Source organism: Mustelus asterias, chromosome 14 (assembly GCF_964213995.1).
Source record: "Mustelus asterias chromosome 14, sMusAst1.hap1.1, whole genome shotgun sequence".
Lineage (NCBI taxonomy): Eukaryota > Metazoa > Chordata > Chondrichthyes > Carcharhiniformes > Triakidae > Mustelus > Mustelus asterias.
In genome coordinates, this window is record NC_135814.1 from 75556235 (window position 1) to 75580025 (window position 23791).

Consider the following 23791-nt stretch of genomic DNA (forward strand, 5'->3'; position numbering starts at 1 on the left):
AGAGAGAACTTCTGGCTCTCATAGCTGCATTTATAGAAACATAGAAGATAGGAGCAGGAGGAGGTCATTTGGCCCTTGGAGCCTGCTCCGCCATTCAATACGATCATGGTTGATCAGCCAACTCAATAGCCTAATCCTGCTTTATTTCCATAACCTTTGATTCCATTTGCAAGTGCTATATCCAGCTGTCTCTTGAATACATTCAATGTTTTGGCATCAACTACTTCCTGTGGTAATGAATTCCACAGGCTCACCACTCTTTGGGTGAAGAAATGTCTCGTCACCACTGTTTTAAATGGTCTACCCTGAATCCTCAGACTGTGACCCCTGGTTCTGGACTCCATTGGGAATATCTTTCCTGCATCTACCCTATCTAATCCTGTTAGAATTTTTAAAGTCTCTATGGGATCCCCCCCTCATTTGTCTGAACTCCAGCGAAATCAATCCTAACCTAGTCAATCTCGCCTCATACATCAGTCCCGCCATCTCCAGAATCAGCCTGGTAAACCTTTGCTGCACTCCCTTGAGAGCAAGAACATCCTTCCTTAGAAAAGGAGACCAAAACTGCACACAATACTCTAGGTACTCTTTGTCTGCCTTTGTTAAATCAAAATTGTTTCAAAACTTGATGCAGTACTATTTTTAAAATTTAGATACTTCTCCAAACTTTTAAAATCCAGAGTTATTCAGTAAGGATGCTGCTTTTATAAAAGTCCTGGCCTCACCAAGGCTCTGTATAATTGCAACAACAAATCCCTGCTCCTGTACTCGAAACCTCTCGCAATGGAAGGTCAACATACCATTTGCCTTCTTTACCGCCTGCTGCACCTGCATGCTTACTTTCAGTGACTGTGCACAAGGACATCCAGGTCCCGCTTAACACTCCCCCTCCCAATTTACAGCCATTCAGGTAGTAATCTGCCTTCTTGTTTTAGCTTCCAAAGTGAATAGCCTTACATTTATCCAAATTATACTGCATCTAGCATTAATTTGCCCACTCACCCAACCTGTCCAGATCATTCTGAAGGATCTGTGCATTCTCATCACAGTTCACCCTCCCACCCAATTTGGCATCATCTGAAAACTTTGAGATGTTATATTTTGTTCCCTCATCCAAATCTTTAATATATATTGTGAATAGCTAGGGTCCCAGCAGATAAAGTGGCACCCCATTAGTTACTGCCTGCCATTTGAAAAGCACCCATTAATTCTTACTAGGAAGTTCCTCTCTGCCAAATAGTTTTCTATCCATCTCAACACACTTCCTCCAATCCCATGCGCTTTAATCTTGCACAATTATCTCTTATGCGGGACTTTGTCAAACTGAAAGTCCAAATACGCCACATTGACTAGCTGCTCCTTGTCAACTCTATTAGTTACATCTTCAAAGAATTCCAACAGATTTGTCAAGCATGATTTCCCCTTCATAAATCCATGCTGATCTGATCTTACCACTGCTTTCTAAATGCTCTACTGTAAAGTCCTTGATAATGGATTCGAGAATTTCCCCCACTACCGACCTTAGGCTTACTGGTCTATAATTCCCTGTTTTCTCTCTACCTCCCTTTTTGAATATTGGAGTGACATTAGCTACCCTGCAATCTGCAGGGATTATTCCAGAGTCTATAGAATCCTGGAAGATGACCACCAATGCATCTACTATTTCTAGAGTCACTTCCTTAAGTACTCTGGGATGTAGATTATCAGGCCCTGGGGATTTATCCGCCTTCAATTTTCCCAGCACCATTTCTCTACTAATATTGATCTCCCTCAGTTCTTCCCTCTCACTACATCTTGCATTCTCCAACATTTCTGGCATCTGATTTGTCTCCTCTTTTGTGACGACAGAACCAAAGTATGTATTCAGTTGCTTAGCCATTTCTTTGTCTTCTATTATACATTCCCCAGTTTCTGTCTGTAGGGGACCTACATTTGTCTTCACCAACCTCTTTCTCTTCACGTATTCATAGAAACTCTTAGTGTCAGTCTTTATATTCCCTGCAAGCTTATTTTCGTACTGTATTTTCCCCTTCTTAATCTCTTGGTCCTTCTTTACTGAATTCTAAACTGCTCCCAATCCTCAGGGCCTATTATTTTTCTTGGCCAATCTGTATGCTTCTTCCTTAGATCGGATACTCTCTCTAATTTCCTTTGTAAACCATGGATTGGCCCTCTTACCCATTTTGCTTTAGTGCCAGTTAGGTATAAACAGTTGCTGTAGTTCCCCCATGCCTTTCTTGAATGTTTGCCATTGCCTCTACGCTGTTATCCCTTTAAATAGCTCTCCCCAATCTATCAAGGCCAACTCATGCCTCATATCCTCATAGTTTCCTTTATTAAGATTCAGCACACTAGTCTCCGAATCAACTACTTCACTCTCCATCTTGATAAAAGTTTTTATCATGTTACGGTTGCTCATCCCCAAGGGGTCTTGTACAGCTAGATTGGCAATGATTCCCTTCTCATTACACAGTACCCAGTCTAAGACAGCCTGCTCTCTAGTCGGTTCCTCCACAGATTGGTCAAGAAAACCATCCCGTATACACTCCAGGAATTCCTCCTCTACGGCATTGTGGCTAATTTGATTTGCTCAATCTATGTGCAGATTAAAATCACCCATGATCACCGATATTCCCTTATCACATGCATCTCTAATTTCGTGTTTAATGCCATTCCCAATATCACCACTGCAGTTTGGGATATATATAAAACACCCACTAATGTTTTTTGGCCTTGGTATTTCTCAACTTTACCCATAGCAGACTCCACGTTGTCAGAGCTAATATTCTTTCTCACTATTGTGTTAATTTCCTTTTTAACTAGCAGTGCCACTCCACCACCTTTTCCTTTATGCCTGTCCTTCCTAAATATTGAATACCCTGGGACAATCAATTCCCATCCTTGGTCACGCTGCAGCCATGTCTCTGTAATCCCAATTACATCGTACCCGTTTACATCTAATCTGCTCGATTAGTTCATCCACTTTATTGCAAATGCTCTGTGCATTAAGGTAAAAGAGCCTTTAAGCTTGTCTTCTTAACAATGTTTGCCTTGCTCCCAATATTTTTCTCTATAGCCCTGTTTGAACTTTGTCCTTGGTTTCTCTGCCTATCACTTTTCTTACTCCCTTTTCTATCTTTTGATTCTGTCCTTGCTCCCTCCTTCTCTGACTCCTTACATAGGTTCCCACCCCCCTGGCATATTAGTTTAAACACTCCCCACTCGCTCCAGCAAACAGTCCCCCTAGGACGTCAGTCCCAGTCCTGCCCAGGTGTAACCCGCCCAATTTGTACAAGTCCCACCTCCCCCAGAACCAGTCCCAATGCCCCAGGAATCGGAAACCTTCCCCATTGACACCATCTCTTCAGCCACATATTTATCCGATATATCCTGTAATTTCTACTCTGACTAGCACGTAGCAGCACGAGTAATAATCCATCTGAATAGCAAAGGTACTAAAAGAAGACAGAGGTCCCAGACAGAAGAAACCAGAGAAGACCAGAAGAATCCGGAAGATGTCAAACCTGGTTATAATTTAGAGAGTGACTAAAAATTCTATTTTTTTTTGTTAATAAGTGGGAATTGTATTTATCTGAACAGCATTCCATTAGAATAGTGTTTTATTCAGTTTGTTAATAGTTTAGTTAACTTGTTCACTGTGGAAAAATAAAATGTTATTTGTTGAATTTTTTAAAGAGTCTCAGGTAGTTATTTTTGATTTAACCACAAAAAGTTGCTGAAGAGCAGATTGTACTACTTCTCACACACTTTAACAGATTATGAGGTGAGGTATTCCTCTTTGAGTGGTTAGGTGTTAGCTCTCAGAGAGGGGATCAACCTCCATTTCATAACACTACCACAGCAGGTCAAGGAGCGAGTAACTTATCTCCTGACTCCCCAAAGCCTCTCCACCATCTACAAGGCACAAGTCAGGAGTATGATAGAATACTCTTCACTTGCCTGGATAAGTGCAACTTCAACACTCAAGAAGCACAGCACCGCCAGGATGAATCAGCCTGCTTCATTGCTACCCATTCCACAAGCATTCAATACCTGCATCAAAGAATGAGACCATCCATAATACCGAACAATGTGAAGATATTTACACAAGTGCCTCATCAATAAAATATTTTTCTTTCCTTCATGGTAAGAATTGCAATCTTCACAGAACATTAAACCCCTAAATATTACCGGGCGGCACGGTAGCACAGTGGTTAGCACTGCTGCTTCACAGCTCCAGGGACCTGGGTTCGATTCTCGGCTTGGGTCACTGTCTGTGTGGAGTTTGCACATTCTCCTCGTGTCTGCGTGGGTTTCCTCCGGCTTCCTCCCACAGTCCAAAGATGTGCGGGTTAGGTTGATTGGCCATGCTAAAATTGCCCCTTAGTGTCCTGGGATGCGTAGATTAGAGGGATCAGTGGGTAAAATATGTAGGGATATGGGGGTAGGGCCTGGGTGGGATTATGGTCAGTGCAGACTCGATGGGCCGAATGGCCTCTTTCTGTACTGTAGAGTTTCTATGATTTCTATGATCAGCCAAAAAATCCTGGGATTGCAATTGTAATTTGCCCATTGCCACCCTACGTGTTGCTTTAATGGCCATCGTGCTCCTGATCCCTCACAGTCTCCCTCTCACTAGCAGTCTTGCACCCTTGCCGTCTATAGCTAGGAGCAGGGCAGTGAGCAAAGGGTCCAAGGGTTGAGAATGGGGTGGCGAAAAAAGCGGTGAGTGTGTGTTGACTTCCTGTTCCAGGCGTAATCAAGAGCACTGACTTCTTGTTTCAGTGTGGCAGGAGATATAATGTTGTGCAAAATAGCAGAGCATCATACAAGATCACAATTCACAATGCATTTCGTGCCACCACACTGAACCAGGAGGTTGGTGCCACTAATGTCATCATTATCATTATGTGCCTTGAACAAGAAGTCAGCACCCACTTTTGGCTTTGCTCCCCATCCCTAACGCGACTGGCACCACATCCCTCTAATCGCTTTGCTCATGACCCCACTCACGCTTTGAATCACAGAATCCCACAGTGCAGAAGAGGCCCTTCGGCACATCAAGTCTGCAACGATGCATGAAATGCCCTGACCTGCCCACCTAATCCCACTTACCAGCACTTGGCCCATAGCCTTGAATGTTATGGCGTGCCAAGTACTCATCCAGGTACTTTTTAAAGGATGTGAGGCATCCCGCCTCCACCACCCTCCCAGGCAGTGCATTCCAGACCGTCACCACTCTGAGTAAAAACATTTTTCTCAAATCCCCCCTAAACCTCCCACCCCTCACTTTTAACTTGTGTCGCCTTGCAACTCAACTAAGGAGAATAGCTGCTCCCTATCCACGCTCCTCATAATCTTGAACATCTCAATCAGCTCACCCCACAGTTTTCTCTGCTCTTAACGAAAACAACCCAAGCCTACCCAACCTCTCTTCATAACTTAAATGTTCCATCCCAGGCAGCATCCTGGTGAATCTCCTCTGCACCCCCTCCAGTGCATTCACGTCCTTCCAATAATGTGGCGTCCAGAAATGCACACAGTAGTCCAGCTGTGGCCTCACCAAAGTTTTATATAACTCCATCATGACCTCTGCTTTTGTAATCTATACCCCGATTGATAAAGGCAAGTGTGCCATATGCCTTTTTCACCACCCTATTTATTGCCTTTCCACCTTCAGAGATCCATGGACAAACACGCCATGGTCCCTTTGTGCTTCGGAACTTCCCAATGTCAGACCTTTCATAGAACCATAGAAAATTACAGCTCAGAAACAGGCCTTTTGGCCCTTCTTGTCTGTGCCGAACCATTTTATGCCTAGTCCCACTGACCTGCACTTGGACCATATCCCTCCACACCCCTCTCATCCATGAACCCGTCCAAGTTTTTCTTAAATGTTAAAAGCATTTACCACTTTATCCGGCAGCTCATTCCACACTCCCACCACTCTCTGCGTGAAGAAGCCCCCCCTAATATTCCCTTTAAACTTCCTTGTCAAATTACTCCTTCCAAAGTATATCACCTCACACTTTTCAGGGTTAAATTCCATCTGCCACTTATCCGCCCATTTGACCATCTCATCTATATCTTCCTGTAACCCAAGACACTCAATCACCCGGCCAATCTTTGTGTCATCAGCAAACTTACCTATCCTACCCCCCACATAGTCATCTATGTCATTTATATAAATGACGAACAATTGGGGGCTCAGAACGAATCCCTGTGGTACGCCACAGGCCACTGGCCTCCAGTCACTAAAGTAGCCGTCAGTCACCACCTTCTGTCGCCTACCGCTAAGCCAATTATGAATCCATTTTGTCAGATCACCCTGTATCCCATGTGCATTAACCTTCTTAATAAGTCTCCCATGTGGGACTTTGTCAAAGGCTTTTCTGAAATCCATGTAAACTACATCAACCGCACTACCCTCATCCATACACTTAGTTACATGCTCAAAAATTTCAATCAAATTTGTTAGGCATGATCTCCCTTTGACAAAACAATGCTGACTATCCCTGATCAAACCTTGCCTCTCCAAATGGAAATGATTCTCTCCTTCAGAATCTTCTCCAGTAATTTCCCAACCACAGACGTAAGACTCACTGGTCTGTAGTTCCCTGGATTGTCTCTACAACCTTTCTTAAATAGTGGGACCATATTAGCTGTTTTCAAGTCCTCTGGCACATCCCCGGTGGCCAGGGAGGAGTTAAAAATTTGGGTCAGAGCCCCTGCAATTTCCTCCCACAACAGCCTGGGACACAATTCATCCGGACCTGGAAATCTGTCCACTTTTAAGCTCGCTAATCTTGTCACTCCCTGTGATAATTTTCTCTAGAGCCTCAGTCTCTCTCCCCGAGTTCCATAACTACTTCCCCATTCTCATGGGTGAAGACAGATGTGAAATGTTCATTTAACACCCTACCAATGTCCTCTGCCTCCACCCACAGATTTCCCCCTTGGTCCCTATTCTTTCCCGGTTATCCTCTTCCAATTGATATACTTATAGAATATCTTTCCCTACTTTTAGCAGCTAGAGCTTTCTCATATCCCCTCTTTGCTCTCCTAATTGATTTCTTAAGCTCCATCCTGCACTTTTTGAACTCCATTAATGCCTCCGCAGGCTTAATACCCTTATACTTGTTAAAAACCTCTCTTTTCGTTCTCATTGTATCCTGAATGTCTCTAGTCATCCATGGTTCTCTAAGTTTGTTACACCTTCCTATTACCCGAGAGGGAACATGTTGGGCCTGTATCCTCCCCATTTCATCTTTGAACACCCCCCCCCACTGCTCTTCTGTAGATTTCCCTACAAGTAACATGTTCCAATCTACCATAGCCAGATCCTGCCTAATTTTGTTAAAATCTACACTCCCCCAATCCAAAACCTTTTTCTGCAACTTGTCAATTTCTTTGACCATAACAAATTTGAATTGAACCATGTTATGGTTGCTATCACCAAAATGCTCCCTCACCAACACATCAACCACCTGTCCGGCTTCATTCCCCAGAATTAGGTCCAGCACAGCTCCTTCCCTTGTTGGATCCTCTACATATTGACCGAAGCAGCTTTCCTGTATACATTTTAAGAACTCTACTCCATGTAACCATAACATGATAGCTATCCCAATTAATGTTGGGAAAGTTGAAATCACCTAATATAATTACCCTCTTATTATTTTTACATCCCACTGTGAATTGTACACATTTTGGCTCTTCAATTTCCCACTGACTATCTGGGGGTCTATTATAAACACCTAGCAACGTAGCTTTCCCTTTTTTATTCCTAACCTCTACTCAAAGCTTCATTTGATGCCCCCTCCAATATATCATCTCTCTTTACTGCCGTAACTATCTCCTCAACTAATAATGCAATGCCTCCTCCTCTTTTACCCCCTACTCTGTCCCGCCTGAAGATTCTATGTCCAGGACGTTGAGCTGCCAATCCTGCCCCTCACTCAACCATGTCTCGTGATGGCTATTATATCATAATTACACGTGTCAATCCTCACCCCTAACTCATCCGTTTTACCTTTAATACTCCTGGCATTAAAGTAGAGGCACTCCAGCCTTGTCTTAATCCCTTGAAACTGCCCCTGTATTCCTTCTGACCTGATTGCTTTTTCTATGTTATACTGTGTCCCTATTCTGCTACCAGTCTGGGTCCCCTCCCCTCCCCCGCCAAACTAGTTTAAACTCTTCCCAACAGCACTAGCAAACCCACCAGCAAGGTGTTAGTCCTGCTCTGGTTCAGATGTAGACCATCCCGCTTGTACAGGTCCCACCTTCCCCAAAAATGGTCTGTGGTCCAAGAATCTAAAGCCCTCCCTCCTGCACCAACTCTTAAGCCACGCATTCGTCTGTGCTATTGTCCTATTTCTGTACTCACTAGCTCGTGGCAGAGATTACAACCAGAGAGGTCTTGCTCCTTAGTCTATTGCCTAACTCCCTGAATTCTTGGTGCAAGACCTCATCCCTCTTTCTACCTATGTCATTGGTACCAACATGTACCATGACCTCTGCCTTTTATCGACACTTTTCTTGCTGCCGCCCACTACATGGTAAATATGGTAAGAAGTCTCACAACACCAGGTCAAAGTCCAGTAGGTTTATTTGCAATCACGGGCTTTCAGAGTGCTGCTTCTTCATCAGGTGAGTGGAGAGGTGGGTTCACAAACACGGCATATATAGGCAGAGACACAATGGCAAGATAATGGTTGGAATATGAGTCTTTACACGTAATCAAGTCTTTACAAGTGCAGACAGTACAAATGGAGAGAGGATAATCACAGGTTAAGGAGGTGCACATTGTCTCAAGCCAGGACGGTTAGTGGGATTTTGCAAGCTCAGGCCGAATGGTGGGGGTTACATGTAGTGTGACATGAACCCAAGATCCCGGTTGAGACTGTCCGGTTGAGGACAACTCTCCAGAATCAGTTGCATTCTTGGACACACGCATCTCCATCAAGGATCTCAGCACTTCACTCTACTGCAAGCCCACGGATGACCTCACGATGCTCGACTTCTCCAGCTTCCACCCTAAACACGTTAAAGAAGCCATCCCCTACGGACAAGCCCTCTGGAAACATAGGATCTGCTCAGATGAGGAGGAACGCAACAGACACCCACAGACGCTGAAGGATGCCCTTGTAAGAATGGGATATGGGCGCTCAACTCATTGATCGACAGTTCTGACGCACCACAGTGAAAAACCATACTGACGTCCTCAGAAGACAAACTTGGGACAAGACCAGAGTACCCTTCGTCATCCAGTACTTCCCCAGACAGAGAAACGACGACATCTTTTTCAGAGCTTTCAACATGTCATTGATGAAGACGAACATCTCGCCAAGGCCATCCCGACACCCTGACCACTTGCCTTCAAACAACCACGCAGCCTCAAAAAGACCATTGTTCGCACCAAACTACCCAGCCTTCAGGAGTACAGTGACCACGACACCACACAACCCTGCCACGGCAACCTCTGCAAGACGTGCCACATCATCGACACGAATACCACCATCATACGTGAGAACATCACTCACCAGGTACATCGAACATACTCATGTGACTCGGCCAACGTTGTCTACCTCATACGTTGCAGGAAAGGATGTCTCGAAGTGTGGTACATCGGCGAGACCAGGCAAACGCTATGACAATGGATGAATGGACACCACGCGACAATCGCCAGGCAGGAGCGTTCCCTTCCAGTCGGGAACACTTGAGCATTCAGCCTCCGATCTTCGGGTAAGCGTTCTCCAAGGCGGCCTTCAAGACAGGCAGAAACTGATAGCCAAGTTCTGCACGCATGAGGATGGCCTCAACCAGGATCTTGGGTTCATGTCACACTACATGTAACCCCCACCATTTGGCCTGGCCTTGCAAAATCCTACTGTCCTGGCTTGAAACAATTCACACCTCGTTAACCTGTGATTATCCCTCTCTCGACTCACACTGTCTGTAAAGACTTGATTACTTGTAAAGACTCGCATTCCAACCATTATCTTGCAATTGTGTCTTTGCCGATATATGCCGTGTTTGTGAACTCACCTGATGAAAGAGCAGCACTCTGAAAGGTCGTGATTCTAAATAAACCTGTTGGACTTTAACCTGGTGTTGTGAAACTTCTTACTGTGCTCATCCCTGTCCAACGCTGGCATCTCCACGTCTTGTTTAAATATGTTTACATTGCATAATATTATGGACAGTCCTCTATTTTTGATGCAGGCAGCTATTTGTGGTTGGCAGTGACATTGCAGGCACTGCGATTGCATGTCCTGTTGATGTGCCTCCTGCAAATGCTGTAATTACCTATGGGATTTAAACATTAATTGACCTTTAAACTTTCCACAGAAACTTAAATCTGGCAATTAAAGATGCAAGTACCCTTAACCATGTGATAACCGTCTCTGAAATGGCAATCAATCTCTCTGGTCCGTAAAGGGAATAATTTAAACTATTTAATCTCATTTCTGGATGCTGTCAATTATTATCAAGCAATTTCTAAAAGTGCCAATTTTTAATAACACTTTCTTTTTTTTAACCTGATCGACATGGCTCTCATTTACCCTCAATCTCCGTTGTTCCTGTTTCGTTCTCAATCCTAGTAACCCATCAGGTAAAAAGATGCAGTGTTGGTCCCTACACTCACTAAGGCCCCAGATATCTTCATGTCATAGAATCATAGAAGAATCATAGAAACCCTACAGTGCAGAAGGAGGCCATTCGGCCCATCAAGTCTGCACTGACCACAATCCCACCCCACATATTTACCCACTAATCCCTCTAACCTACACATCCCAGGACTCTAAGGGGCAATTTTTAACCTGGCCAATCAACCTAACCCGCACATCTTTGGACTGTGGGAGGAAACCAGAGCACCCGGAGGAAACCCACGCAGACACGAGGAGAACGTGCAAACTCCACACAGACAGTGACCCAAGCCGGGAATCGAACCCGGGACCCTGGAGCTATGAAGCAGCAGTGCTAACAACTGTGCTACCGTGCCGCCCTGATCACTTTGTATGTCCAGCAAGTTATGGCTCAAATTTTTCCTACATTGAAGAGTAAGAAAATCTAACTAGTGGTACATGCTGTAAGAATTCTCACTCCAGTAAGATTTGGCCAATTGTCAAATGAGGTAGGTTCCGTAGAAATCATAGAAACCCTACAGTACAGAAAGAGGCCATTCACCCATCGAGTCTGCACCGACCACAATCCCACCCAGGCCCTACCCCCATATCCCTACATATTTTACCCACTAATCCCTCTAACCCACACATCTCAGGACACTAAGGGGCAATTTAAACATGGCCAGTCAACCTAACCCGCACATCTTTGGAATGTGGGAGGAAACCGGAGCACCCGGAGGAAACCCACGCAGACACGAGGAGAATGTGCAAACTCCACACAGACAGTGACCTAAGCCGTGAATCGAACCCAGGTCCCTGGAGCTGTGAAGTAGCAGTGCTAACCACTGTGCTACCGTGCTGCCCCCTTACAGTTTAACTGAGGATAAAGTTTTCCCTATCTTGGCAGATTTAGGTAACGCACTAACTAAGTTGAGTAACACAAACCGTTTACTGAAAGAGTCAAATTCAATTCGAAACATGAACTTTGTTTCTCTCTTCTTTAATGCTCCAGTCATGCTGATGATTTTCAGCACTTAAAGGCAGGGGATTAAATTTGGAATCTTCAATCTATATACTAAATTATCGATTAAATAAGGTCTTATGAGGAAAGGTTGAGGGAGTGAGGGCTGTTCTCTCTGGAGCGCAGGAGGTTAAAGGGAGACTTAATAGAGGTTTATAAAATGATGAAGGGGATAGATAGAGTGAACGTTCAAAGACTATTTCCTCGGGTGGATGGAGCTATTACAAGGGGGCATAACTATAGGGTTCAAGGTGGGAGATATAGGAAGGATGTCCGAGGTAGGTTCTTTACTCAGAGTGGTTGGGGTATGGAATGGACTGCCTGCAGTGATACTGGAGTCAGACACTTTAGGAACATTTAAGCGGTTGTTGGATAGGCACATGGAGCACACCAGGATGATAGGGAGCGGGATAGCTTGATCTTGGTTTCAGATAAAGCTTGGCACAACATCGTGGGCCGAAGGGCCTGTTCTGTGCTGTACTGTTCTATGTTCTATTACCGCCCAGTACCGTTCCACCCGCAAATCACTAACACAAATTCTTGGTGTGGGATCACATCATGAGGGAAAAGAAATAATCATTGTGTTACGCTTCTTTCCCCAAGATGGGTATTACCTGGGAGAAATCTGAATAGTAAGGGAGGAAAAACATGTTCCTACCTTCACCTGTTCTTGCTGCATCACAGGAGCTGCTACTGCCATAGGGCTTTGGGTGTAAACCTGGTGGTACGGTGCTTGAACACTGTGATCAGCGTAGGGCTAAGGGGCAAAAGGTTATATTACTGTACAAAGTATACACTACACAATGCTCTGTCAAAATCCAAAATTGTGAATATTCACAAAACTCCATCAAGAAAAATCATGGTTACGTATGTTGAAGTAGGACAAAATTTTCAAATGTGTTTTTAAATATACCAAAGCACCACCATACCCTGACCTCAAGACATTATCACTTCTGTGGTTATCAGCTATTTGGAGCTCTAAGTTTTACTTCAGATCTTCCAATGGGAGGTGGCAGAAAAGTGACCACGCAATGAAAGAAGAGATGTGTGAGACAGTACTTGCACACAATTACCATTGCAGTTCCAATCAATACAAACTCTGCAACCTTTATTGCATCACCCTACAGGTATCAGCCTTAACTCAGTGGTTGCTCTTTCACCTCTAGGTCAGAAGGTGACCAATGGCTGGAGCTTAGTGGCAGATAATCACAGCTTGACAATTGACAAGGGATAAACACAGCTCAGAATTAGAGTGTGGTAGGGGTGGGTACATTACCACTTGCAGCAACAAAGAGAGGTTGTAATCAGCAGAAGGGAGGCCGAAGATTTGATTGAGGGGCTCAGGGAAGCACTGCTCTTACATTTAGCCCAAAGAGGAGTAGTCGTTAAAGTGCTTAACTGCTGGAGCTGGTCACCTGCTTTCATTTCATTGCCAGATAATTCAGCTGAGAGCTGTTTAACACAGAATCCCACAGTTCAATTAGAAGCCTGATTTTAAAAAGGAAGTATCCGATCTTCAAGATGGGATACACACACACCATATAACCCACTGGGCAAGTTGAGGACATATTCCCAATTTTTAATTCACCAACCCTCTCCAACTTTTTGTGGTGATTAATATTGAGGTGGAATTCCACAGGAGGCATATAATGAGTACAGAAAGGACAAGAACTGACTAATATGCTCCTGCATGGACGGCAGCCTTTCAAATACAGGGCCTGCTGTTCAAACTCATCATATAAAACCTTAATCCAATAATACATGGAGTATAGGTTTAAGGCCTAAAGGTGAACTTCTCACCAAATCAGTGTTGGAGGACAGGATGTCTGGCCTCCGAAGTTGTTAGCCGTGACCTGGAACAGGGTCACAGCCAGGACTTTAAAGAGCACTCTGGCACAGGGCAGTGTCAGGGGACCCAGCAAATGTCAACACGGAGCAGAATTCATCAGCATTTTTGTATGGGAAATATATTTGCTGGCCTTTAAGATAAGTGTGCATCTGTTTAATATCTGACATGTCCAAAGTTGCCTTTGTGATAAGGTGATATTGAGAACAAAGAAAATTACAGCACAGGAACAGGCCCTTCGGCCCTCCAAGCCTGCACCAACCATGCTGCCCGACTGAACTAAAACCCCATAGGCTTCCGGGGACCATATCCCTTTGTTCCCATCCTATTCATGTATAAAGATATTCTTAGATATAAACATACGAATTAGGAGGAGTAGGCCACTCTGCCCTTGAGCCTGCTCCGCCATTCAATAAGGTTATGGATGATCTGATTGTAACATCAACTCCACATTCCAAACCACCCTCGATAACCTTTCACCCCTTGCTGATCAAGAATCTATCCAGCTCTGCTTTAGAAATATTCAACAACTCTGCTTCCATGTCCATTTGAGGATCGGTGCTCCAAAGACTCATGACCCGCCAACAGAAATCTCTGTCATAAATGAGTGGTCCCTTCTTTTTAAATAGTAACCCTGAATTCTGAATTTTCCAACAAGAGGAAACATCCTTTCCACATCCACCCTGTGAAAACATCTCAATCAATATCTTAAAAGGGTTCAATCAAGTTGCCTCTTACTCTTCTAAACTCCGGTGGATACAGGCCAAATCTGCCCAACCATTCCTCATAAAACAATCTACTCATTCCTGGTAATAGTATAATAAACTCTCTCTGAACTGCATCCAGCGTATTTACATCCTTCCTTAAATAAGGACACCCATATTGTATACAGTACTCCAGATGTGGTTTCACCAGTGTTTTGTACAACTGAATCATAAGCTCCCTACTTTCAATTCCCCTCGCAGTAAATAATAACATTGTATTAACTTCCCTAATTACTTGCTGTACCTGCAAAGTAGCCTCTTGCGATTTGTATACTAGGACACCCAGATCAGGTGCAGTCATCTGCAGTTGAACAGCCCAAATTTCAGCAGACCTGGGGCAGATGGGGGAAGAGAGGGTGTTGGTGGCTGTTTTCTTAACCAGGATGTAGGTGAGGATCAGGTGCAGTTTGTAGCCTCCCCCAGTTAAAATACAGCCTCCTGCAATCGCAGTCACTATTTCTTTAGGCCTGGATGGATGGTGGGGACTTAAAAGGCACCCCAGGGAATCAACCTCCAGGCCACCATCTACATACCCCAGAGTATTGGGGTAGGTGGGGTGGGAGAAGAGACAGGAGACCAGATGAATTTCCCCCTGTCAAACAGTCTAGATACTTCTAGACCCTGGGGAAAGGTGATTAGGTGGGAATTCAAAGACAACCCAGGGGATCAGCCTCCAGTGCGTTGTCCGTGTTCCCCAGGGTGTTGAGGGGTGGAGGACCAAATGGAGATAGCTGCAGAGGATAAGCATCAAATGAAAGCAACTCTAAGGACACCTCTGATTGGGGGAGCATCTCCTCTGTCAGCCTGCCATTAACACAGTCCTTGTCCAGTGCTGTGGTGACAGAAGATCCTCCTGTCAGTCAGAAGGAGTTTTCCAATGTGGCAGCTGTTCAAGTCCTCAGCCGCTCAGAGGGCGCTGCCAAAGTCATCCAAGGCATTGAGGTAGCAGATCAGCAGATTCTCTCCGGTGCAGTTGCAAGCGAGGGAGGAGCACTGTGCCGGCACACTCAAATGCGTCAAAAGAAAATCCACAGTAATACCAAATGAGCCCATGGGTGCATTCCATATGCCTGTTAACGTTAAGTCCCATAATCAGTATGTAAATAAATCCTGATCTCTTTGTTTTTCATGCCAAGGTATTTTTAAAATACAGTTTACCTGTGGAACTTCTTTAAGGAGATAACTTTATAGTTTGAAGCAGACAGGATACACCTTCCTATTGCACACAATTACCATCGCAGTTCCAATGTATCCTCCCCTCAGTCGAACAACCTTGAGGAAGGAATGGGGAGGAGGTTCATAGACATCCCAGCGGATCATTTGATGGCTGTTGTCTGTATACCCCGTAGCGTCGAAGGATGGAATCAAGTGCAGCCTGCCCCATTCAACAGCTGAAGGTACATCCTCCCTCAATCAAATAGCCTGATTTCTCTTCAACACTGGGGAAGAGCAGAGGAGATGGGTACTCAAAGACACCCTAGGGATCAGTTGTGTATCCAGAGCATGGCAACTGGTGGGGGAGAAGGGGAATCAACTGCTGCCTCCCCTGGTTGAACAGCTCAAGGTGTAGCATCCCACAGTCATGACAGCCCAGGTTTGCCCAGATCCTGGGGTAAGGGGTATGGGAACTTCAAACTCCAACTCCGGACCCACAGCGGATACATGGTCTGGGAGCATTCTTTTTGAACATTAACAAGTTTTCACATCTTAGCATAGGGGAGCTAGATGTTATTAGATGCTTTTGTCCAGAGATGCCTGGGCCATCGCGACGAGAGGAGAGGCAGGCAAGAAGAACAAAACTGGACTCTCGATTTAATGATGACTTCCTGCGAGCCTTCCTCTCTGCTGCTTCAAACTGACAGGATCACTAATGTCATCCAGCGGAAAGAGAAGAAATCCATCTAAAATATTCAGCCTGGGGGGAGATCACTGCTGAGGTCAGCAGCATTGTGCTGGTGTAGTGCATGTGGACTTAATGCCATAAGAGGCTCAATGACCTCATGAGGTCAGCCAGGGTGAATAAGTCCCCAGTATGTCTAAATTTGTGCCAGTGTGCTATAGGTTTTGGGTAATGTGTGCTGGAGATATGTGATTTTGACTGGAACTCCAAGACAGCATGGTGAAAAAGACACTGTTGTTAGCACTGAGGTCAATGCGCATTTATCGCTTTGGTTCAGTTACAGGGTGGGGGCCTGTGCAGATGAGGAAGGTGCACAGCATCTAGATTGCCAAGCATTAATAATGTTTATAACGCGTAGGTGGGATGACATCAAATAAATTAACAGTGCTAGTGATTGCAATGCTATACCTATTTTCAAGAAAAGTGTGCCACAGAGGCTTGACTGGAGGAGGTTTGCCAAATCTTGTTGTACTGACTTACATTTGAGGAGGAGGTTCTTATGCTATTGGAATTGAAGCAATTCAGGTCCACTGGCAGAGATAAGATAGGAGGAAGGCGTCAGTCTGGAGAGATGGCACATGGCTAAACTGAGAGAAAAGAGGGATAGGGCAAGTGTGAGGTCGATGGAGGTTTGGCATGATTCAATGAAAGTCAAAAATCTTGATCCGAAGCTAAAACCCAGGGAAACTTCATACTCAGAAGCTAGCTGTTGCTGCAAGTGTGCATAGTGTCTGCATAGTCTCATCCCTCATGTTACATGTGCCTGAAATGTTGCTGAGCATTGTGCCTTTGCGTAGTTGTGGCAAGATTTGTAATGACTGCTAACCCCCTTATTTCTGTCTCTGTCATCTGACCCTCCCTCACCTACATACCACGCCAACATTCCCCTCCGAGGATGAGAAAGAACTTTTGGAGGTTGCAGCATCACATCCTCTCTCTGTACAAGCATCAGCACAGGTTCTGGCACCTCAGCTGCAATTAGCACATCAGGATGAGAGTAGGCATAGTCTGGGGAGGATTGCCAGTGGTGGAACAGGCTTCGGGCGGTTGGAACAATGTCCATGGTGATCCAGAGACTGATGATGAATCTCTGGAGTTGCCCGTGAGGCAGCAGATGCTAAATATTTAGTAAGAGGCCTGTGGAGGTTTGGTGGATGTACCAATGGGGTTGCGTACTCTGGCCTGTATTGTGGAGGTGTCCATCCAGGCCATGTGCACTGTGATAGCCCACTCTTCGGAGCTTTCTCCATGGACAGACTGCCAAATGTTCTGGAGGGATAAAACAAGCATATTGCACATGCAATCGTGGATATGCACTCTGACCTGTACACCATTGCCCTGGCTCTGGGTTCAGGGGCCCCGACTCAGGGCAAAAAGGGACTGGGAGCATAAGCAACTGCCCGAGGCCTGTTCCACCACTGGCAATTCTCCGCAGACTATGCCGATGCCCTCGTCCCGATGTGTTACTTGCAGCCGAGGTGCCAGAACCTGCGCTGATGCTTGGACAGAGAGAGGACAGGACCTCACAGGAAGGCATGGAGGACCAAATGGAGATAGCTGCAGAGGATAAGCATCAACTGAAAGCAACTCTAAGGACACCTCTGATTGGGGGAGCATCTCCTCTGTCAACCTGCCATTAACACAGTCCTTGTCCAGTGCTGTGGTGACAGAAGATCCTCCTGTCAGTCAGAAGGAGTTTTCCAATGTGGCAACTGTTCAAGTCCTCAGCCGCTCAGAGGGCGCTGCCAAAGTCATCCAAGGCATTGAGGTAGCAGATCAGCAGATTCTCTCCGGTGCAGTTGCAAGCGAGGGAGGAGCACTGTGCCGGCGCACTCAAATGCGTCAAAAGAAAATCCACAGTAATACCAAATGAGCCCATGGGTGCATTCCATATGCCTGTTAACGTTAAGTCCCATAATCAGTATGTAAATAAACCCTAATCTCTTTGTTTTTCATGCCAAGGTATTTTTAAAATACAGTTTACCTGTGGAACTTCTTTAAGGAGATAGCTTTATAGTTTGAAGCAGACAGGATACATCAAATGTCAATAATTGTAGACAGGATAAATGTGCTGAGAGGATGGTGACGTGAGTTTCACATTCCACATGGAAAAAGGTTTGGACCATGCCATGCACGCATCTCTGAGGCTGGGACTTCAGAAATAATTGAAAGGAATAGGAAGATCGTACAGCTTAACAAGTGGGTAAAGAGTTGGTGCAGGTGGAGAGTTCCAGATGTTTGGATCTTTGGGATCTTTTCCAAGGCAAGTGGGACTTGTACAAAAAGGACGGGTTGCATCTTAACTAGAGGGGCACTGACATCCTGGTAGGGAGGTTAGCTAGTGCAACTCAGGTGGATTTAAACTAATAAGGCAGGGAAGTGGGAACTATAATGATTTCAATGAGACCCATAAAGAGTATGAGCTCCCTGACAGAGGTCATAATTGCCTGCCCAAACAGGGAGCCTCACCCCTGTATATAAATATGGCAGTGTCAGGTCCACTTGTACTCCTGATTCTGGCTTTTTACCAGAAGCACTTCAGGAGTGGAATGAAATTTGTGAAAAACAGGAATCTGATGAAGGGACACCGGCCTCTGAAGTGTAAATGACAGAGATGAGGCTCAGTATTATCAGCGATTAATAAGGATGGAGAGTGCGGAAAGTGTAGTGTACAAGTAAATATTAGCAGAGAAAGACAAATCATAGGACTGATTGGGGGCGCATGGTGGCACAGTGGTTAGTGCTGCTGCCTCACAGTACCCGGGTTCAATTCTGGCCTTAGGTCACCGTGTGTGTGGAGTCTGAACATTCTTCCCGTGTCTTCGTGGTTTCCTCCGGGTGCTCTGGTTTCCTCCCACAGTCCAAAGATGTACAGGTTAGGTTGATTGGCCATGCCATTGGCCATTAGTGTCAGGGGGACTAACAGGGTAAGATGTGGGGTTATGGGGACAGGGCCTGGGTGGGATTCTTGTCTGTGCAGACTTTATAGGCCGAATAGCCTCCTTCTGCATTGTAGGGATTCTATGACTTATTTAAAAACCTTGCACCTAATCTGTGCAATATTTGGAATAAAGTTGAAGAGCTGACGGCACAAACCAGAGAAAAATGGGTATGACCTGGTGGGGATTACTGAAATGTGGTTACAGTCGGATCCTGATGTCCAAGGGGGCTCAGTATTCTGAAAGGGTAGTTGAGCAGATGGTGGAGTTACTTTATTGGTTAAGGATGACATCAAGAATGTATTAAGAAATGATATTGGCACGAGGAACCAAAATGTTGAATCAGTCTGGGTGGAAATAAAAAGGGAAGAAACCCCTTGGTTACAGGCCCCCGAACAGTACTTCTGAAGTAAGGCATAATATAAACCAGGAAATTATGAGGGCTTGTGAGAAGAGCACAATGGCAATTATGGGTGATTTTAACATGCATATTGAATCGATTAATCAACTTGGCAAGGGTAACCTCGAGGAAAGGTTCAGAGAGTGTATGAGGGATTGTTTCTTAGAGCAACATGTCACAGAGCCAACCAGAGAACTGGCTACTTTAGATTTGGTATTATGTAATGATTTAGGATTGATAAATGGTCTTGTAGTTAAGGATCCTCATGGAAGAAGTGACCACAACATGCTAGAATTTCAAATTCAGATTGAAAGAGTGCAGGCAGAGTCACATACTAGAGTTTTAGTGTTGGGCAAAAGTAATTATACAGGCCTGAAGAAGGAGTTGGCCATAGTGGACTAAGCAAAAATATTAAAGGACAATGGCAAATGTTTCGGGAGACACTAAATACCTCTCAATTAAAGTATATTCCTGAGAGGAAGAGGAATTGTAAAAAGGTGAAACATCATCCATGGCTTAACAAGAAAGTCAAGAATAACGTAAAGGTGAAAACTGGGGCAATTAAGTTAGAGGCACTCTGGAGGACTGAGAGCTTTAAACGTCAGCAAAGGGTCACTAAAAGCAAAATCAAAAGAGCTAAAATGAACTACGAAAAGAACCTAGCAGAAAACAGAAGCACTGATAACAAAAGCTTCTATAAGTATATAAAAAGGAAGAGAATAGTGAAAGTTCTTTAAAGGTTGATAATGGCGAAGTAATAATGGGAACCTTGGTAGAGGCACTAAACCAATATTTTGTCTGTTTTCACAGTGGAAAATAGTTTTTTCCCCAAAATCTACTGTTAGGACAGAGGAACTTGGTAAAATTACCATAACTAGGGACAAAATATTAAGTAAACTGGCGAAATTAAAGGCTGATGGCCTGCACCCAAGGGTATTAAAGGAGGTGGCAGTGGATGTTTTTGTCATGATATTCCAAAATTCCCTGGATTCTGGAGAGGTACCACTAGGTACCTGAACAATGTGGAAGAGAGGGATATAAGCTGTTGGTCGAGATAGGACAACATGATTGGCGCAGGCTTGGAGGGCCGAAGGCCTGTTCCTGTGCTGTACTGTTTTTTGTACCAGTGGGTTGGAAACACACTAATGTGACACCCTTATTCAAAGAAGGAGACAGGCAAAAAGTAGGAAACTGTAGACCAATTAGTTTGACCTCTGTGTTGGGGAAGTTGCTGGAGTCAACCATTAAGGAGGAGATAACTGAACACTTGGAAAAACACAAGCTCAATTACTGGTGTCAGTATGGTTTTATGAAGGGCAAGTTGTACTTGATAAACTTGCTGGAGTTCTTTGGGGATGTAACCAGCAAGATGGATAATAGGGATCCTGTGGATGTGGTATATCTAGACTTCCAGAAGGCATTTGACTAGGTGCCTCATAAAAGTCTGATCCAGAAGGTTAAATCCCAGGGGATTGGGGTAAAGTATTGGCTTGGATAGAGGATTGGCTGACTGACTGAAAGCAGAGGGTCAGGATAAATGGGTCCTTCTCTGGATGGTAAACTAGTGGGGTGCCGCAGGGTTCAGGTCTCGGACCTAAACTATTTACAATCTAAACAAATGAGCTGCAAACAGGGACGGAATGTAACATAGTAAAATTAGCAAATGATACTAAAACAGGCGGGGAAGCAGGCTGTGATGAGGAGATAAGAGTTTACAGATGGATACAGATAGGCTAGGAGAATGGCCCAGAATCTGCCAGATAGAGTTTAATGTGGAGAAGTGCGAGGTTATCCATTTTGGCTAGAAAATGAAAGGGCAAATTATTATTTAAATGGGAAGCAGATTTAAAGTGCATCAGTGCAGAGAACATAGAACATTACAGCGCAGTACAGACCCTTCGACCCTCGATGTTGCGCCGACCAATGGAACCGATCTAAAGCCCCTCTAATCTACACTATTCCAATATCATCCATATGTTTATCCAATAACCATTTGAATGCTCTTAATGTTGACGAGTCCACTACTGCTGCAGGCAGGGCATTCCACGCCCTTACTACTCTCTGAGTAAAGAAACTACCTCTAACATCTGTCCTATATCTCTCACACCTCAATTTAAAGCTATGTCCCCTTGTGCTAGCCAAGGGTGATTGAAAAGCAGCAGTGCTGGTAAGAGATTAATTGGATTAATTGAATTGTTTATTTATTTAATTAGTCAGCTAGTGTGTGTATTTTTTTGGCCTTTACTTTAACAGCAGTTTTTCAAGTTTAAAGTGAAAACTAGAAGTGGGCAGCAAAGGAGTCTGGGAAGGGTTTTTATTTTAACTTTAAAAGTCAGTTACCTGGGAGGTTCCCCCTCATTGATCCACTGGAGCAAGCTGAGAGGGGTGATTGAAAAGCAGCAGTGCTGGTAAGAGATTAATTGGATTAATTGAATTGTTTATTTATTTAATTAGTCAGCTAGTGTGTGTATTTTTTTGGCCTTTACTTTAACAGCAGTTTTTCAAGTTTAAAGTGAAAACTAGAAGTGGGCAGCAAAGGAGTCTGGGAAGGGTTTTTATTTTAACTTTAAAAGTCAGTTACCTGGGAGGTTCCCCCTCATTGATCCACTGGAGCAAGCTGAGAGGGGTGATTGAAAAGCAGCAGTGCTGGTAAGAGATTAATTGGATTAATTGAATTGTTTATTTATTTAATTAGTCAGCTAGTGTGTGTATTTTTTTGGCCTTTACTTTAACAGCAGTTTTTCAAGTTTAAAGTGAAAACTAGAAGTGGGCAGCAAAGGAGTCTGGGAAGGGTTTTTATTTTAACTTTAAAAGTCAGTTACCTGGGAGGTTCCCCCTCATTGATCCACTGGAGCAAGCTGAGAGGGGTGATTGAAAAGCAGCAGTGCTGGTAAGAGATTAATTGGATTAATTGAATTGTTTATTTATTTAATTAGTCAGCTAGTGTGTGTATTTTTTTGGCCTTTACTTTAACAGCAGTTTTTCAAGTTTAAAGTGAAAACTAGAAGTGGGCAGCAAAGGAGTCTGGGAAGGGTTTTTATTTTAACTTTAAAAGTCAGTTACCTGGGAGGTTCCCCCTCATTGATCCACTGGAGCAAGCTGAGAGGGGTGATTGAAAAGCAGCAGTGCTGGTAAGAGATTAATTGGATTAATTGAATTGTTTATTTATTTAATTAGTCAGCTAGTGTGTGTATTTTTTTGGCCTTTACTTTAACAGCAGTTTTTCAAGTTTAAAGTGAAAACTAGAAGTGGGCAGCAAAGGAGTCTGGGAAGGGTTTTTATTTTAACTTTAAAAGTCAGTTACCTGGGAGGTTCCCCCTCATTGATCCACTGGAGCAAGCTGAGAGGGGTGATTGAAAAGCAGCAGTGCTGGTAAGAGATTAATTGGATTAATTGAATTGTTTATTTATTTAATTAGTCAGCTAGTGTGTGTATTTTTTTGGCCTTTACTTTAACAGCAGTTTTTCAAGTTTAAAGTGAAAACTAGAAGTGGGCAGCAAAGGAGTCTGGGAAGGGTTTTTATTTTAACTTTAAAAGTCAGTTACCTGGGAGGTTCCCCCTCATTGATCCACTGGAGCAAGCTGAGAGGGGTGATTGAAAAGCAGCAGTGCTGGTAAGAGATTAATTGGATTAATTGAATTGTTTATTTATTTAATTAGTCAGCTAGTGTGTGTATTTTTTTGGCCTTTACTTTAACAGCAGTTTTTCAAGTTTAAAGTGAAAACTAGAAGTGGGCAGCAAAGGAGTCTGGGAAGGGTTTTTATTTTAACTTTAAAAGTCAGTTACCTGGGAGGTTCCCCCTCATTGATCCACTGGAGCAAGCTGAGAGGGGTGATTGAAAAGCAGCAGTGCTGGTAAGAGATTAATTGGATTAATTGAATTGTTTATTTATTTAATTAGTCAGCTAGTGTGTGTATTTTTTTGGCCTTTACTTTAACAGCAGTTTTTCAAGTTTAAAGTGAAAACTAGAAGTGGGCAGCAAAGGAGTCTGGGAAGGGTTTTTATTTTAACTTTAAAAGTCAGTTACCTGGGAGGTTCCCCCTCATTGATCCACTGGAGCAAGCTGAGAGGGGTGATTGAAAAGCAGCAGTGCTGGTAAGAGATTAATTGGATTAATTGAATTGTTTATTTATTTAATTAGTCAGCTAGTGTGTGTATTTTTTTGGCCTTTACTTTAACAGCAGTTTTTCAAGTTTAAAGTGAAAACTAGAAGTGGGCAGCAAAGGAGTCTGGGAAGGGTTTTTATTTTAACTTTAAAAGTCAGTTACCTGGGAGGTTCCCCCTCATTGATCC

General features: G+C 44.0%; 1 protein-coding gene across 3 annotated transcripts in view; it reads right to left on the reverse strand.

The window, feature by feature from the left end:
• LOC144503784 (protein boule-like) overlaps positions 1-23791 on the reverse strand; it is a 196728-nt gene that overhangs the window by 18415 nt on the left and 154522 nt on the right. For all 3 annotated transcript variants that reach the window (XM_078228651.1, XM_078228650.1, XM_078228652.1), the window contains one exon: positions 12308-12406. In XM_078228651.1, the coding sequence (XP_078084777.1) occupies positions 12308-12406 (99 nt within the window). The remainder of the gene's footprint in view (positions 1-12307; positions 12407-23791) is intronic.